This window comes from Gopherus flavomarginatus, chromosome 2 (assembly GCF_025201925.1).
Source record: "Gopherus flavomarginatus isolate rGopFla2 chromosome 2, rGopFla2.mat.asm, whole genome shotgun sequence".
NCBI classification, from domain to species: Eukaryota; Metazoa; Chordata; order Testudines; family Testudinidae; genus Gopherus; species Gopherus flavomarginatus.
In genome coordinates this window covers 154,255,290-154,271,501 of record NC_066618.1, presented here as the reverse complement: position 1 = coordinate 154,271,501, position 16,212 = coordinate 154,255,290, and the positions used below count along the sequence as shown (strand labels likewise).

Here is a 16,212-nt window from a genome sequence, read left to right as displayed (position 1 = left end):
GTAACAACCCAGCCCAAAGAAGGGTATTATTTAGCAAGAGAGCCTGAAATGGAGTTACTGGGAACTCTGAAAGTGGGAAACTGAGGTAGGCACGTCTGTCATGCCATGGTCTGCCATAGGAGGGCACTCCAGGCAGAGGTATAGATATTGATTTCAAAGGCCCAAAGAGTGGAAGGTGTTTATAAACTCTCTCACTGGCCAACATTAAACAATGATAGGTTTTGAGGTTATTTTTAAACAGAGCGTTTGGTTTTATTCAGTTCCTTGGCAAACACCCAAAAGCATTTATTTAAATTGAAAGTTTATTTTTAAAGTTATTTGATTTATTCCCATAGCTCAAACTACCTATGAGAATAAAGGGAAACAAGAAGACTTTTTATCAATACATTAGAAGCAGGAGGAAGACCAAGGACAGGGTAGGCCCACTACTCAGTGAGGAGGGGGAAACAGTAACGGGAGACTTGGAAATGGCAGAGATGCTTAATGACTTCTTTGTTTCGGTCTTCACTGAGAAGTCTGAAGGAATGTCCAATATAGTGAATGCTTACAGGAAGAGGGTAGGTTTAGAAGATAAAATAAAAAAAGAGCAAGTAAAAAATCACTTAGAAAAGTTAGATGCCTGCAAGTCACCAGGGCCTGATGAAATGCATCCTAGAACACTCAAGGAGTTAATAGAGGAGGTATCTGAGCCTTTAGCTATTATCTTTGGGAAATCATGGGAGACGGGGGAGATTCCAGAAGACTAGAAAAGGGCAAATATAGTGCCCACCTATAAAAAGGGAAATAAAAACAACCCAGGAAACTACAGACCAGTTAGTTTAACTTCTGTGTCAGGGAAGATAATGGAGCAAGTAATTAAAGAAATCATCTGCAAACACTTGGAAGGTGGTAAGGTGATAGGGAATAGCCAGCATGGATTTGTAAAGAACAAATCGTGTCAAACTAATCTGATAGCATTCTTTGATAGGATAATGAGCCTTGTGGATAAGGGAGAAGCGGTGGATGTGATATACCTAGACTTTAGTAAGGCATTTGATACGGTCTCGCATGATATTCTTATAGATAAACTAGGAAAGTACAATTTAGATGGGGCTACTATAAGGTGGGGTGCATAACTGGCTGGATAACCGTACTCAGAGAGTAGTTATTAATGGCTCCCAATCCTGCTGGAAAGGTATAACAAGTGGGGTTCCGCAGGGGTCTGTTTTGGGACCGGCTCTGTTCAATATCTTCATCAACGATTTAGATGTTGGCATAGAAAGTACGCTTATTAAGTTTGCGGACAATACCAAACTGGAAGGGATTGCAACTGCTTTGGAGGACAGGGTCAAAATTCAAAATTATCTGGACAAATTGGAGAAATGGTCTGAGGTAAACAGGATGAAGTTCAATAAAGACAAATGCAAAGTGCTCCTCTTAGGAAGGAACAATCAGTTTCACACATACAGAATGGGAAGAGACTGTCTAGGAGGGAGTATGGCAGAAAGAGATCTAGGGGTCATAGTGGACCACAAGCTTAATATGAGTCAACAGTGTGATACTGTTGCAAAAAAAGCAAACGTGATTCTGGGATGCATTAACAGGTGTGTTGTAAACAAGACACGAGAAGTCATTCCGCTTTACTCTGCGCTGGTTAGGCCTCAACTGGAGTATTGTGTCCAGTTCTGGGCACTGCATTTCAAGAAAGATGTGGAGAAACTGGAGAGGGTCCAGAGAAGAGCAACAAGAATGATTAAAGGTCTTGAGAACATGACCTATGAAGGAAGGCTGAAGGAATTGGGTTTGTTTAGTTTGGAAAAGAGAAGACTGAGAGGGGACATGATAGCAGTTTTCAGGTATCTAAAAGGGTGTCATCAGGAGGAGGGAGAAAACTTGTTTACCTTAGCCTCCAATGATAGAACAAGAAGCAATAGGCTTAAACTGCAGCAAGGGAGATTTAGGTTGGACATTAGGAAAATGTTCCTAACTGTCAGGGTAGTTAAACACTGGAATAGATTGCCTAGGGAAGTTGTGGAATTTCCATCTCTGGAGATATTTAAGAGTAGGTTAGATAAATGTCTATTAGGGATGGTCTAGACGGTATTTGGTCCTGCCATGAGGGCAGGGGACTGGACTCGATGACCTCTCGAGGTCCCTTCCAGTCCTAGAGTCTATGAGTCTATAAACACAAGAAAGAACATGACATTAAAACAGGCCTTTTTATTGAAACAGAAGTTGAGTGATGATGCAAAACAAACTTAGTTAGACCTTATCAAAGTCTTTCTCCTTTTGGAGTCAAAATATTAGTTTCTTTATTTTCAGAGCAACCTTTCTTTGTTGAAGAAAAGAAGGTTAATTTTACTCTCAGGCCTGATGTGAAGGGCATTCACTCATCCTGTTCTTATCAAACACACAGACACAAGGTGGAGGAGAGACGAGATAGAAAAGATGAGTGAATTACGGCTTTTGTTGATATTTTTGGAACACTGGACTGCTGGTTAGTTACTAGTGGATGCTTTGGCTGGTAAGTCAACCACTACAACCAGGGCTTTGGAGCTGTGCTCTGGTTCCACTCTAGCTCCAGGCAAAAACCTGCAGCTCCACTGCTCTGGAACTGCTCCACGCTCCATCTCCAGGCTCCTCTCCAGAGCCCTGACAACAACTGCTGCTTGGACCCTGGTTAGTTGCGATCTGGTCGGAGCTGGAATCTAGTTGGATCCTTTCTCTTCAGATGGAGCAGGTTTGGATAGATGCAATATGATTGACTTCAGGATTCAATGAAAAAGCAAGAGAAAGCATAGGAGGAAAGAAACAGAAAATAACCTCAACAAGAGAAGGGAATACAATGCAGGATCTTGTATGCCTTTGCAGTGCTGATAATTAAATATCCCCATTGGTGGGCTGAGGACTGGGTGTCATGATAATGTGATGACTTTCAACACTCACAGGTGAAAACAAATTTCCTTTAACAAGAGCAAGGCCAGCCGGTCCTTTTGATGGGTTGAGATAGAGTGACCAGACAGCAAATGTGAAAAATCGGGATAGGGTTTGGGGGGATAATAAGAGCCTATATAAGAAAAAGACCCAAAAATCAGCACTGTCCCTATAAAATCGGGACATCTGGTCACCCCAAGTCGAGATGAGTTGCAGGGCCAACCAGTCGGGGGATGAGCTGGGATGCCAGGTGGGATGGGAGATGTGAGGGAGAGCTGAACTGAACTGATCTTTTTTTCCACAGTGGAAAGGGGAAAAGTGGGCAGCATAGTTCTTCCCCCTCATTATTTTCCTCCACTAGTTAGTAATATCCATCACACCAATTCTGGTCTATTAGCTTCTGGTTCCACATCTTCTGTTTTCACCAAGCATAATTTTAACAGTCATTGGATTATATCAATGTGGCCTTTTTGGTTTAGACCAGCGGTTCTCAACTTCATTGCACCATGACCCCCTTCTGATGATAAAAATTACTACATGACCCCGGGGGAGAACTGAAGGGTGAGCCTGCCCAAGTTCCATCGCCCCAGGCAGGGGGAGGGGGAGAAGGGCCAAAGCTGAAGCCCAAGGGCTTCTGCCCTGGGTGGGAGGCATATAACCTTAGCCCCAGGTGGTGGGGCTGGGGCTTGGGCTTGGGCTTCAGCCCTGGCCCCAGCAAATCTAACATCAGCCTTGGTGACTCCATTAAAATGGGGTCCCGACCCACAGTTTGAGGAACCCTGGTTTAGACTAATCCAGCTTCTTTGTCTAGTTCGCTTGAATTTGTTACGACATTCAACATTGTAAACAACTTGACCTATTTTTCATGGTTATTGTAACATCTTATGGAACATTCACATGCTTTTTACATTTGAGCCCACAACAGGGGTACACTTTTTAGGCCCAATAGTCACATCAGTCTTTCTCCCTACCTCCCATATCAGGTAGTCTCCCTTTAAATGGTTTGTGAGCTCTGTAATGGCACTCACTGGGTTCTGTGTTGTAGAAGCTGCCGCAAACCAGTCAGAGCAGCAGCATGTATGTAGCTACACCTTGCTCATTAGTGTGTCATTAGTAAACACATTTTTTTTGGGACCCAGCTGTGCACCTGAAGTTTTGTCATATTGTAGATTGTTGGGTAAATAGTAGAAGACACAATAGCTGTGCAATGCAGGAGGCCAGACTAGATGATCACAATGGGTTCTCTTGGCTTTAGTCTAAGAAATCCCATTTCTTCTTGCTATTCCAATATGCCTATGCACCTGCAATTTCCTGCCTGGTCTCTGCTAAGCACCTTCACCACACTGTTCACCTGTTGGCTCTTCTTAGCCTTTCTTCTGTGCTCCAGCGAGTATGCGTATCCTTTCGCATTCAAAGAGCCACAGCTCTCTTTCCCATTATCTGCATATCCATAAACATGTGCTCTGGTCTCGGTAGGATTCAGTTATGATCATGTAATTAGAAAGTCTTGGAAGCAATTCCTGCTAGTGATGATTTTACATAAAGACTGGCATTTAAATTGGTCTCTTCTTCGTCTTCTCCAAAAGATTGGAGCAGCTGTGTTTACTCTTCTGCTGCTTAAAACTGCATTAAGAAAATATTTGGATATGTGCTTGGAACTTTGAATTACTCCAACAATGTACAGTAATGGTTAATTAGTTTTCAGTTTATTCACGTGGAGTCCATGTGAGCTGTTCTTTTCCTATCACTAAAGCCCTCTAGAATAGGCTTTTTTTTCCCCCCTTTAAAATTTCTCATTCATGCACATCCCCCAGTGATGGGAGCACTGGTGTTAACAGGACTAGAGGTAAGTGCCAGTATTTTAATCACCATGTCATCTCACCTTGCTTCAAGCAGTGCTAAATAACACAGTAGATCAAGCACTGCAGCCTTTGGCCAGCAGCCATATCTACACTAGTGCTGTCACTGTGTTACTGCTGGTGGAAAAGTTTGAAGAGAAAAGTCTAATGGAGGCATGATCTTGAGGTGATGCATTAATTAATGCAACTAGTGTTCTGAGTTTAGCCAAAATCTGGGTATACACAGCAAGCTGAGTGCTGTGTTAGAAGCAAGCTGATTTCTAAACCACTTGCACCAGGTGTTTTGATCTCTACTGCTTCGGAATCTTTTTTCCTGGTTTAAGTAAAATTAGCTGTTGAATGTACTTTCTGACATGCACAACTTTTAGCTACTACCCATTAGATTCAAACCAATGGCTCAGCGAGATGAAAGGCTCCATCTCTCTACATCAGCTCCTTAAATAACTAGTCCACCCCTGTGATTTAATGGCATTACTTCCCAGTAAAACCTACCACATTACCATATGTGTATGCAATATTTTTACCTCCAACTTCATCTTTTGTTAACTCCTGTGTAAGCTTTATCTAACTGGATTCAACGAGGAGTGTCCACTAGAAGGGATTCAGTCATTTTAACTCACTCCTCGACCTCTGTTTACCGTTAGCACTGCAATAAGAATAATTTTGCTGTAAAGGCATATGGTGTCTGCAGTTGAGGCAGCTCTGTAGCCTAGAGAATCGATGTGTTTTGCTGCATTTTTAAGGTATTTTCATCATGTTCCATTCACTCCATTGAACAGTCTGAGATTTACCGCCAAGGCCCATAAAGGCTGTCTGACCTCTAGGGAATGAAATGCAGTCAGCAGGCTTGTAATGCATTGTGTTGCTTCTCAGAATTCACCACTGAATCTAATCTTCCCTTGCTCAGAAGACCGTGGATTAACTACTAATCTCAGGTTTATCTGGAATCCAGACCAAGGGGAAACAATCCATTAATCCAGACTACTTTAAAAAGAAAGATCCAAGAGAGATCACTTTGTCAATCCAATTATTCTGCTTCTTATGTGACTTACAAAATTCAGATCCTTATCGGAAGCTGATTGGACAAAGCTGGGATAGAGATCTCACTTTTTCTGTGGTATTACATTGCTTTACTTTCTGGTATTAGACAAGTAGGAGACACAGACACACTTGAAAGAGAAACATATACATTAACTGAATTTAAAAGAAAGTCTAAAAATCCATTGATGAGCGCTGGTTTGTATGAAGGAATCTTATTGTTCTGTTTTTTCTAATTAGATATATAAAGGAGCAAAAAGAGAAGAAAGATAGGCCTCAGATTAAAAAGGGATTTTAGCTTTAGCAATAGTCACCCACTGTTAGGATAATACATGTGAATATGCTGTACATAAACATCTCATGCTAGCATGTCTCATTTTGCTGATGCAGGTAAACCTCAGTTTTACAAAACTCTGTTAACTCCAAAATGCCTTTGTGTCCCTATCTTGCCTGCAGGTTGTTGCATGGGTCCAATGATACAACGGTAAGGATTTTTAAAAAAGCTTTGGAAAACACACTCACATGCAGTTTCAGGAATCTAGCCAATCGTGATTTAATGGAGTTCAGGAATAAACTGCCGTGTGGACAAGTTATCTCATAGCTGTCGCCTGTGGGGTTTATTGTACCTTCTTCTAAAGCAGCTGGTACTGGACACTGTTGAAGCCAAGATAGTGGGCTGATCCAGTAAATGGACCACTGTTCAGATCCAATGTTTCAATTCCTAGTCTCCCTCCCAAATCCAGATGTTACAGTGTCCTCTGGACTTTTGCATAACCAAGGCTTTTGCCTGAATTATCAGGATTCATAAATACACACAATGGTTTGAATAGTCTGTTGAGTGGCAGGAAAGGATGCAATGAGGTCATTCTGGACCTGATGCAAAGGCCATCAAAACCAATGGAAAGATTTCCATTGGTTTCAATAAATTTTGAATCAGGCTCTTTGTGGGGTGGATTTTAGAGACAGGAGGCTGAGTCCTCAAGAGTCTATAGCGCCAGAACATCAGTCTAACAGAGAGATGCTTAGTATTTCAGTAATGGCTTAGTATTTCAGATAGTATTTCATCAGTGTTAGCGATGTCACTTCACCTTGCTACTCACCGATGTGTTTAGCAGTGGGAATGTTCTCGCTCATTACAAGCAGCTGCTGTTCAGTGAGTCTTAGCAGATAATCCCTGTGTAAAAAAATCATTTCCCTGTTGCACCTCTGAGTCAAGAGGGACGACTTGGTGTAAACACTGGGCATGATGAGACAAACGTGTCTGGTATGTTTCTCTTTCACAAATGTCTTCAGGTGGCAGCAGCCTGGAAAAGGTGGGTTTTTAAAATCTTTTTCAATTATTCCCTTTATTTTAGCAGTATTGTGCTGCCAGATTTGACCCTTGAGCTGGGTAAGGGATGACATCTGCAGCCATAAGTTTACAAGTATTGTCTTCAGTGCCCTGGCTGGGTTCTAGTTTGGTTAATAACACTGCCAAAAATTCTGTACCATAACAGTTGCAGAGCTGGGGCTGTAGCCCATATAACGGCCTTTGATCTAGCCCCACACTTAGAGGAAGGATGGTCCAGTGGTTAAAGAACTAATCAAGGATCTGGGTTCAAGTCCCAGCTCTATCACCGATTCCCTGGGTGAACTTAGGCGAGCCACTTGGCCTCTGTCTGCCTCAGTTCCCCATCTGTACATTGGGATAATGGTGCCGTCCTGCCTCTCAGCGGTGTTGTGAGGATAAATATATTAAAGTCTGTGAGCTGCTCAGATACTACGGGAGCGGGGACTATATAAGTACCCTAGATACACAGACTGCCTCCTAAAATCATGTGTACCCCACACCAAGTGAGAGTGGGTCTCCCTCTTCATAGAATCATAGAATATGAGGGTTGGAAGGGACCTCAGGAGATCATCTAGTCCAATCCCCTGCTCGAAGCAGGCCCAATCCCCAACTATCATCCCAGCCAGGGCTTTGTCAAGCCTGACCTTAAAAATCTCCAAGGAAGGAGATTCCATTACCCTAGGTAACCTATTTCAGTGCTTCACCCCCTCCTAGTGAAAAAGTTTTTCCTAATATCCTAAACCTCTCCCACTGCAACTTGAGACCATTACCCTTGTTCTGTCATCAGGTACCACTGAGAGCAGTCTAGATCCATCCTCTTTGGAACCCCCTTTCAGGTAGTTGAAAGCAGCTATCAAATCCCCTCTCATTCTTCTCTTCTCCAGACTAAAGAATCCCAGTCCCCTCAGCCTCTCCTCACAAGTCATGTGCTCCAGCCCCCTAATCATTTTTGTTGCCCTCCACTGGATTCTTTCCAATTTTTCCACATTCTTGCAGTGAGGGCCCAAAACTGGACACAGTACTCCAGCTGAGGCCTCACCAATGCCGAATAGAGAGGAGTGATCACGTCCCTTGATCTGCTAGCAATGCCCCTACTTATACAGCCCAAAATGCCATTAGCCTTCTTGGCAACTAGGGCACACTGTTGACTCATATCCAGCTTCTCGTCCACTGTAACCTCTAGGTCCTTTTCTGCAGAACTGCTTCCTAGCCATTTGGTCCCTAGTCTGTAGCAGTGCATGGGATTCTTCTATCCTAAGTGCAGGACTCTGCACTTGTCCTTGTTGAACCTCATCAGATTTCTTTTGGCCCAATTCTCTAATTTGTCTAGGTCCCTCTGTATCCTATCCCTACCCTCCGGCATATCTACCACTCCTCCCAGTTTAGTGTCATCCACAAACTTGCCAAGGGTGCAAGCCACGTCATCCTCCAGATCATTAATGAAGATATTGAACAAAACCGGCCCCAGGACTGACCCTTGGGGCACTCCGCTTGATACCGGCTGCCAACTAGACATGGAGCCATTGATCACTACCTGTTGAGCCCGACGATCTAGCCAGCCTTCTATCCACCATATAGTCCATTCATCCAGCCCATACTTCTTTAACTTGCTGGCAAGAATACTGTGGGAGACCATATAAAAAGCTTTGCTAAAGTCAAGGAATAACACGTCCACTGCTTTCCCCTCATCCACAGAGCCAGTTATCTCATCATAGAAGGCGATTAGGTTGCCCTTGATGGATCCATGCTGACTGTTCCTGATCACTTTCCTCTCCTCTAAGTGCTTCAAAATTGATTCCTTGAGGACCTGCTCCATGATTTTTCCAGGGACTGAGGTGAGGCTGACTGGCCTGTAGTTCCCCGGAACCTCTTCCTTCCCTTTTTTAAAGATGGACACTACATTAGCCTTTTTCCAGTCATCCAGGACCTCCCCCGATCACCAGGAGTTTTCAAAGATAATGGCCAATGTTTCTGCAATCACATCCACCAGCTCCTTTAGCACCTTCGGATGCAGCGCATCTGGCCCTGTTGACTTGTGCTTGTCCAGCTTTTCTAAATAGTTTTGAACCAACTCTTTCTCCACAGAGGGCTGGTCAGCTCCTCCCCATACTGTACTACTCTTCTACTAATGGCTGGTCCATATAGGCACTGAAGGTCTTGGGTTCAAAACCCATTTTCCACCCATGGCACAACACTGGGGTTTCAACCCAGAACCTTCAGCACTAAATGTATGAGCCTCTCTCCTTTACAGAACCCAGATGAGACTCATAAAACTTCAGTGCGGAACAGCCATTAGAATGGGGACATGCACTTTAAGGATGAGTTATGCATGCCCTCTGTTGAGGACAGCAGTCTGTGGAAGCAGAGGGTGTACTATAGCGAAGGGTAAACTGAACAACAGAAAGCTGAGAGGACTCAGTTGGAATCTGTGGTGGAAAACAGTACCAAGTTATGTAAAGGAAGAGGTTGGAGAGAAGCCTGTACCCACAATTGCTTCTGCAGAGGAGAAAAAGACAATGTTTGAGGGGCCAGAAAGAGCAGTCCAAGGAAATATTGGCAAGCTAAAGGGCAGGTAGGAAACAATTATGACACTTTCACTCAGCAAGGCTTGGGAAAGGTTAGAACATTCATCACAGGATCTTTCAAATTAGCCCGGCGTGGGCCGGGAATAACAGTTGCAGGATGACTAGCAAAGGCTGCAGCTTTCTGGAGTGTTCATTTTTGCATTTGGATAAGAAGTCAACAATAGCAGAAGTGCAACAAACCTCGATGCCAACTCTGCCCACATATCTACACTAGCGACGCCATCACAGGACCTAACCAGATCAGCCATACCATCACCGGTTCATTCACCTGCACATCCACCAATATAATATATGCCATCATATGCCAGCAATGCCCCTCTGCTATGTACATCGGCCAAACTGGACAGTCGCTATGGAAAAGGATAAACGGACACAAATCAGATATTAGGAATGGCAATATACAAAGACCTGTAGGAGAACACTTCAACCTTCCTGGCCACACTAGAGCAGACCTTAAGGTGGCCATCCTGCAGCAAAAAAACTTCAGGACCAGACTTCAAAGAGAAACTGCTGAGCTTCAGTTCATCTGCAAATTTGACACCATCAGCTCAGGATTAAACAAAGATTGTGAATGGCTTGCCAATTACAAAACCAGTTTCTCCTCCCTTGGTTTTCACACCTCAACTGCTAGAACAAGGCCTCATCCTCCCTGATTGAACTACCTCATTATCTCTAGCTTGCCTGCATATATATACCTGCCCCTGGAAATTTCCACTACATGCATCTGACGAAGTGGGTATTCACGAAAGCTCATGCTCCAAAACATCTGTTAGTCTATAAGGTGCCACAGGATTCTTCGCTGCTTTTACAGATCCAGATTAACACGGCTTCCCCTCTGATAATAGCAGAAGTGTTCTGAATGGAGACCAAGCCAGGTATGACCCTAAGGATCGAGGTGGCTGGTAGTAGACACCTTACACAGAGGAATCTTAATGTAGAGAAGTCTCTTATTTCTTTTCATTACCTGCCCCCCTTCACTTCACCCTAAGGGGGGAGGCTTTGCTATAATTAGGAACGCTAGCATGGTCTAGTGATTATAGTACAGAACATGAAGTCAGGATTTCTGTTCCCACTTTCACTGCGGATTCAATGGTACTGCTTAACCTCTCTGCAGCCCCAGCTATTTAACAGGTATGTTGCATTTCACTTGCTTCAGAGTGGGTTTATGAGGCTTAAGTATTGAGGGTGACATCCTGGCCCCAGGGGGAGGTTTGCCATTGACTTCAGAGAGGCTAGGATTTCATCCTGAATGTTTGCAGAAACTCCAGTGGAGCTGCTGCATACGTAGATAAAGTCATTCCAATGAAATCCAGCCATCTGAGACCTTCATTCTGCATCTCTGTGAACAAAGTATCACAATAAATAAGTTTTTCATTAATACAGTCAGTCATACATGGGAGCCTTAGTCACAAATGTAAAAATAATTGCTCTCCATTAGAGATGATTGAAATTTTCCAATTTCCATTTTTCAGTCACAGTTTTGTTGACATTTTTTTATTTTAAAAAATGTACACTGATGACATTTTGCAGGTTTTTTTTGTCATGTTCTCAATCAGAACATCCCAAGGAATCTGCTCTTTTGGGGGAGCTAGGACTCACTCTGCCCATGACTGTCTTATGAAGGCCCCACCTGGGGTTATTAGCTGCCCCAGACAGCTGATTAGTAAACGAGCAACTGGACCTAATAAAGATTCCCCAAGCTCCATTAGAGGAGTACTGAGATGGGAGGCTCCTATGAAGGGGAGTGCCTGGGAAAAGTCTGAGCTAGAAGGTGAGCTCCCTGGGGAACCTACCAGGCTGGGGAGCTTGTAAGAGGGTGCTCCTAGAGATGGGGGCCTCCTAAGTGGAAGACTGGAGTCAGCAGGTATTTAAGAGGACCTGGTCTCATCTGGGAGGTCTCTCAGATGCTGCCCAGAAGCCTGACCTTGCAAGGATCACCTGCTGTCTCTGGAGACAGTCCAATGGATGGACTTTCCCAGACAGCTGACTCCAGAGAACGCTGTTACTCCAGTAGGAGCAAGAGGCCTAACCCCAGAGGCCAAGACTGGAACCAAGAGACCCCCATGGGGAGAGCTTGTAGAGGCAATCACTGGACTCATGTGGCAGACATAGCCTAATATAGACCTACTCACCCCACAGGGATGTTGGGGTGAAAGTTTTGTTTATGTTCTGCATTGGCTTTTCTGTGAATAAAGGAGACCCTGCACAAGGGGTAGCATTTAGCTTTAGCATTTCACTGGCTATTTGGACTTTCTCATAGCTGGTTTTCCCCTCAACAAGGGTAAGGGCTCCTTTGTGATACCATACCCACCTGTATGGGGTGGGATGAGTCAAACTAGAATGATGACATCCAGCTAGTCAGAATTTTTCCACTTTGAAAAATTCTGATGAAATTTTGAAAAAAATTTGGAAACCTTGCCTACAATTTCTAAAAAATCTCAAACATATTAAGGGATAGTTGTGATAGTCTGTATCCACAAAAACAATGAGGAGTCCAGTGACACGTTAAAGACTAACAGATTTATTTGGGCATAAGCTTTTGTGGGTAAAGAAACACTTCTTCAGATGCAGTTTTCCCAGCCAGCTGTGTTATCCATCAATCAAGTTCCGTTCACTGTTGTTTACAGGATTGCCAAGTACTCTGGCAAGTAGCAGTTACTAGGAATTTTGTGAATTGTAGCATAAATAAATATTAATCCAAAAATTCATTAAATTTGTTATGTGCTTTTTGTTGTTCTCCACTTTTAAAAAAGTTTAGATAGCTAGCGAAAGCTCATAAGTGACCAGCCACACACTGCAATAGTGAAATTAACAAAGTGAACGGTTTATGAGTAACTGATAGATTGAGAATTGTTCACTCAAACTACCTGGCAAATCTTGGATACACTGGCAAAAATCAGGTTGAGTCCATGAGCAGAAAAAAAGGATGACATTTGCAACAGCCATTATTTGCAATGAATAATTCCACCATCAGATCTCAGCTGTAATTTTTTAAAATATTTGTTTTACTTGCAATGTGCATTAAAAGCCCTCCTAATAAACACAACTAAATAAATATGACATGCACCTTTCCTGTCAATTACCAAGTCCAAACAATCATCCATGGAAGGAAAGTTCAGCTTACTCTATTTTTCCTTAAATAAAGTACAGGCAATAGCCATCATCTGTCTTTAAAATGTTATCTGCTGTGCAGTCTAGTAAGTAATCAGCGCCATAGGCAATGAGTATTTAATCAGTAGGACCCAAGTGCGCTCCATGTGTCAAATACATTTATTTGCCATATAGTTCATTTGTAAGCAAGGAGCTGTATTGCTTTCCCAGAGTGGATTTTTCAGGGCATCAGTCTTTGAATGGCAACACCCCTGCACGGTTGCAGCTACAAGGTACTCTGAAAGATAGCTTCAGGCACTATCCCTTCTGCAAGGCTTTGTTACTCTGTGGGACAGGAGTATGTATCCTTGTCCAGGAATAACTGGCAGGCCATGGGAAATCCAGCTGGCTGCTTCTCCTCTCTTGCAGTCACCTCGCCATAAGTCTGTAATAACAGCCAACAGGAGGGGGTGGCAGTAACAGTTTGTGTAATAACGAGTCAGGAAGGGAAATGGTGCATTCCTTTGTGAAGCCACAGACTGCATTCATGGGGCCCAGGACAATGGGGATGCTATCTGTGTACGTTACAGGCCTGCAAGCCACTAAAGTCAAAAGGAAAACTCCTGAGGCATCAATGGGAGAAGGACAAGGCTGACTCTCTGGAAATCTTGAAATCCTTCAGATGGAATATGCAGTATAAATAGAAGGGACTATTATGCTCTGCATAGTGATTATAAGTAGAGTGTGTGTTAATTACATAGAGTCAGGAGAACCTTGCCCTTAAGATGGGGGTTCTCAAACTGGGGATCAGGACCCCTCAGGGGGTCACAAGGTTATTACATGGGGGGGTTGCAAGTTGTCAGCCTCCACCCCAAACCCCGCTTTGCCTCCAGCATTTATAATGGTGTTAAATATATAAAAAAGTGTTTTTAATGCATAAGGGGAGGCGGGTCACACTCAGGGGCTTGCTGTGTGAAAGGGGTCACCAGTACAAAAGTCTGAGAACCCCTGCCTTAAGAGGAGTGTCTGAATGGAGAGCGGGGTGGAGTTCCCACAGCAATCACATTCATAGGTGGAGGAATCAGGTTAGAGACAGGAGAAACCAGAACTTATGGTGAATCAGATAAGGGGCTCAAATATTAGTCTCTCCCAATTGCATTCACTCACTTATTAGACAAAGGATGGTTTTTCTAAGGACTAGCACTGCAAACAGAGCCTGGACTCTGAAAAGCTGACACTGTTCTTGCTGCTGCTTGCATCTTTGGCAGGGATAAAGATTCTGCAGTCTGACCCTAGCTGTTTGCTCTGTGGCTAATGCATGAGACTGCTTAGAATCCAGCTGACCCTCCCATAGCTGTAGCTGCTGCACAGGGATAACAAAACAAGCATCTGTATCTCATTAAAATCAGCAGAAGTGACTCAGCTGAGTACAGCAACTCACCCCTGTGCAGAGCTAGCGTAAAAGGTCCTGCATCCCTCTGAAGCACAGCACTTGTAGGGAGCAGATATGCTAAGTATGAAGATGCCACTTTTATAAGTATATTGTTTGTACTTAAACTCTATGAATTTATTATTTAAGGCCAGAAGGGACAATCAGATCATCTAATCTGAATAGCCCAAGCCATTAAACTGCACTCAGTTACCCCTGTGCTGAGTCCAAAAGCTTGTGTTTGGCTCTAGCATATCTCCCAGAAAGGCATCCAGGTTTGACCTGAAGACATCAAGAGATGGTGAGTCCACCACTTCCCTTGGCATTTTGCTCCAATGGTTAGTCATCCTCCCCACTACAAATGTGTGCCTCGCTTCCAGTTTGTATTTGTCTGACTTCAGCTTCTTCTTCTGCCTTTTTCTGCTAGATTAAAGAGCCCTGTAGAATTTGGTGTTTTCTCCCAGTGAAGATTAATAATAATAACAACAGTTTTTAAAAATGGGATTATGTTCAGGAAAGTATATGCCTGAGAGCACAGACAAGTAAGTTTCAAAAACAATTTCTACTATTTTTATAAGCTACATAACAATATTTTTTGCCCTCTCCCCTTAACATTTCAGGAGTAACCTTTTCAGTAGCGCTCACCTCAGGTGCATGCTGAGAGAGGCCCGAGCTGGGAACGTGAGGGTTTCACAAAGGCTGAAGAGAAAAATGGAGCCTGATATACACACAAGGTAAAGTGACTAATGATGTGGACTACACCAACAGCACATTGCTGCATGGCATGTGGTGAAGGAAATTGTGGGGCTATAGTACCATCTTGTGGACAGTAAAAATACCTTCTGTCTCTGCTTTTCATTGAACCATTCTTAAGATACAATTCAGAGAGAAATCTGGCCCTTCAGACAAAGGGACAATTCCATGTTTGACATAAACAGGGTGCAGCTTCTGTGGCACTAAAGGTGAGTTGTTCCTGGGGTCTTTCAAAATCCTAGTATCAGAACTTTAAAAAAGAATCTACTAATAAAAATGGTTGCATGGTAATTTAGTATGTAGAATTTCTCTGGGGGCAGAACTGTTGTATATTGTCACCTTGTTATAGACAAGGGCTAAGAATTATAGGTAGCCAGGTTAACCTGAGGTTGAGTGATTGAGATTCCCTGCTAGCAGGGAGTGTTAGAAATGGGGTGGTCTGGTGGTTAAGGCAGTGAACTGGACTTGAGAGATGTGGATTCAACTCCCAGCTCTGCCTGAGACTCCCTGTGTGACCTTGGTCAAGTCATGTCCCCTCTTGTGCCTCAGTTTCCCATCTGTAAAATGGAGAGATTTCTTTTCCCCTACCCTTAGTCTATCTTGTCTTGTAAAATCTTTGGAGCATAGACTGTATCTTCCTATGTGTCTGCACAGGAGAGCTTGACAGGAAATGATTTCCCTATCCCATTAAAATTTTTGAGATTTCATAAATTTTTCCCAGCCCAAATTGGGACCAAAAATCAAAGCTTTGAAAACGTCTACAAACTGAAAATCTGAAGAGAGAGGAGGGAAAGTTCAATCAAAATGTTTCATTTTAAAATATTTTATTTGATTTTTTGACCATTTAAAAAAAAAGTTCTATAATTAGTGTACGTATGAAAACAAAGTTACTGTGTTTGGAACTGGAAAACTGAAATGTTTCACTTAGAAAATGTCAAAATGAGATGTTTTGAGAATTTGAAAAAAAATTAATCTTTTTGCATGCCTAGCTGTTGAAACTGACTCTTTTTCTCATGAAAAGTTTTGGTTTAAACAAATTAGCATTGTACTGAAAAATTACTGACCAGCCTGAATGTAAACATCTACAGCAAATAGAGCTCTGATCTTGCTTGCAGTATGTAGGGGCCACAGTAATATAAAAATAATGAATGAAACTCTTAAATGACCTAAACCCAGAATGTCAGTGTTAGTCTGATGCTTTCCAATTTACCGAGG

At 43.0% G+C, this 16,212-nt stretch overlaps 1 protein-coding gene across 1 annotated transcript in view; it reads left to right on the top strand.

Moving 5' to 3' along the window:
* Positions 1–16,212, top strand: part of SLC4A5 (solute carrier family 4 member 5) — a 172,147-nt gene that overhangs the window by 24,635 nt on the left and 131,300 nt on the right. Inside the window, exon 2 of the mRNA XM_050939747.1 lies at positions 14,865–14,978. Within this exon, the coding sequence (XP_050795704.1) occupies positions 14,899–14,978 (80 nt within the window). The 5' untranslated portion in view covers positions 14,865–14,898. The remainder of the gene's footprint in view (positions 1–14,864; positions 14,979–16,212) is intronic.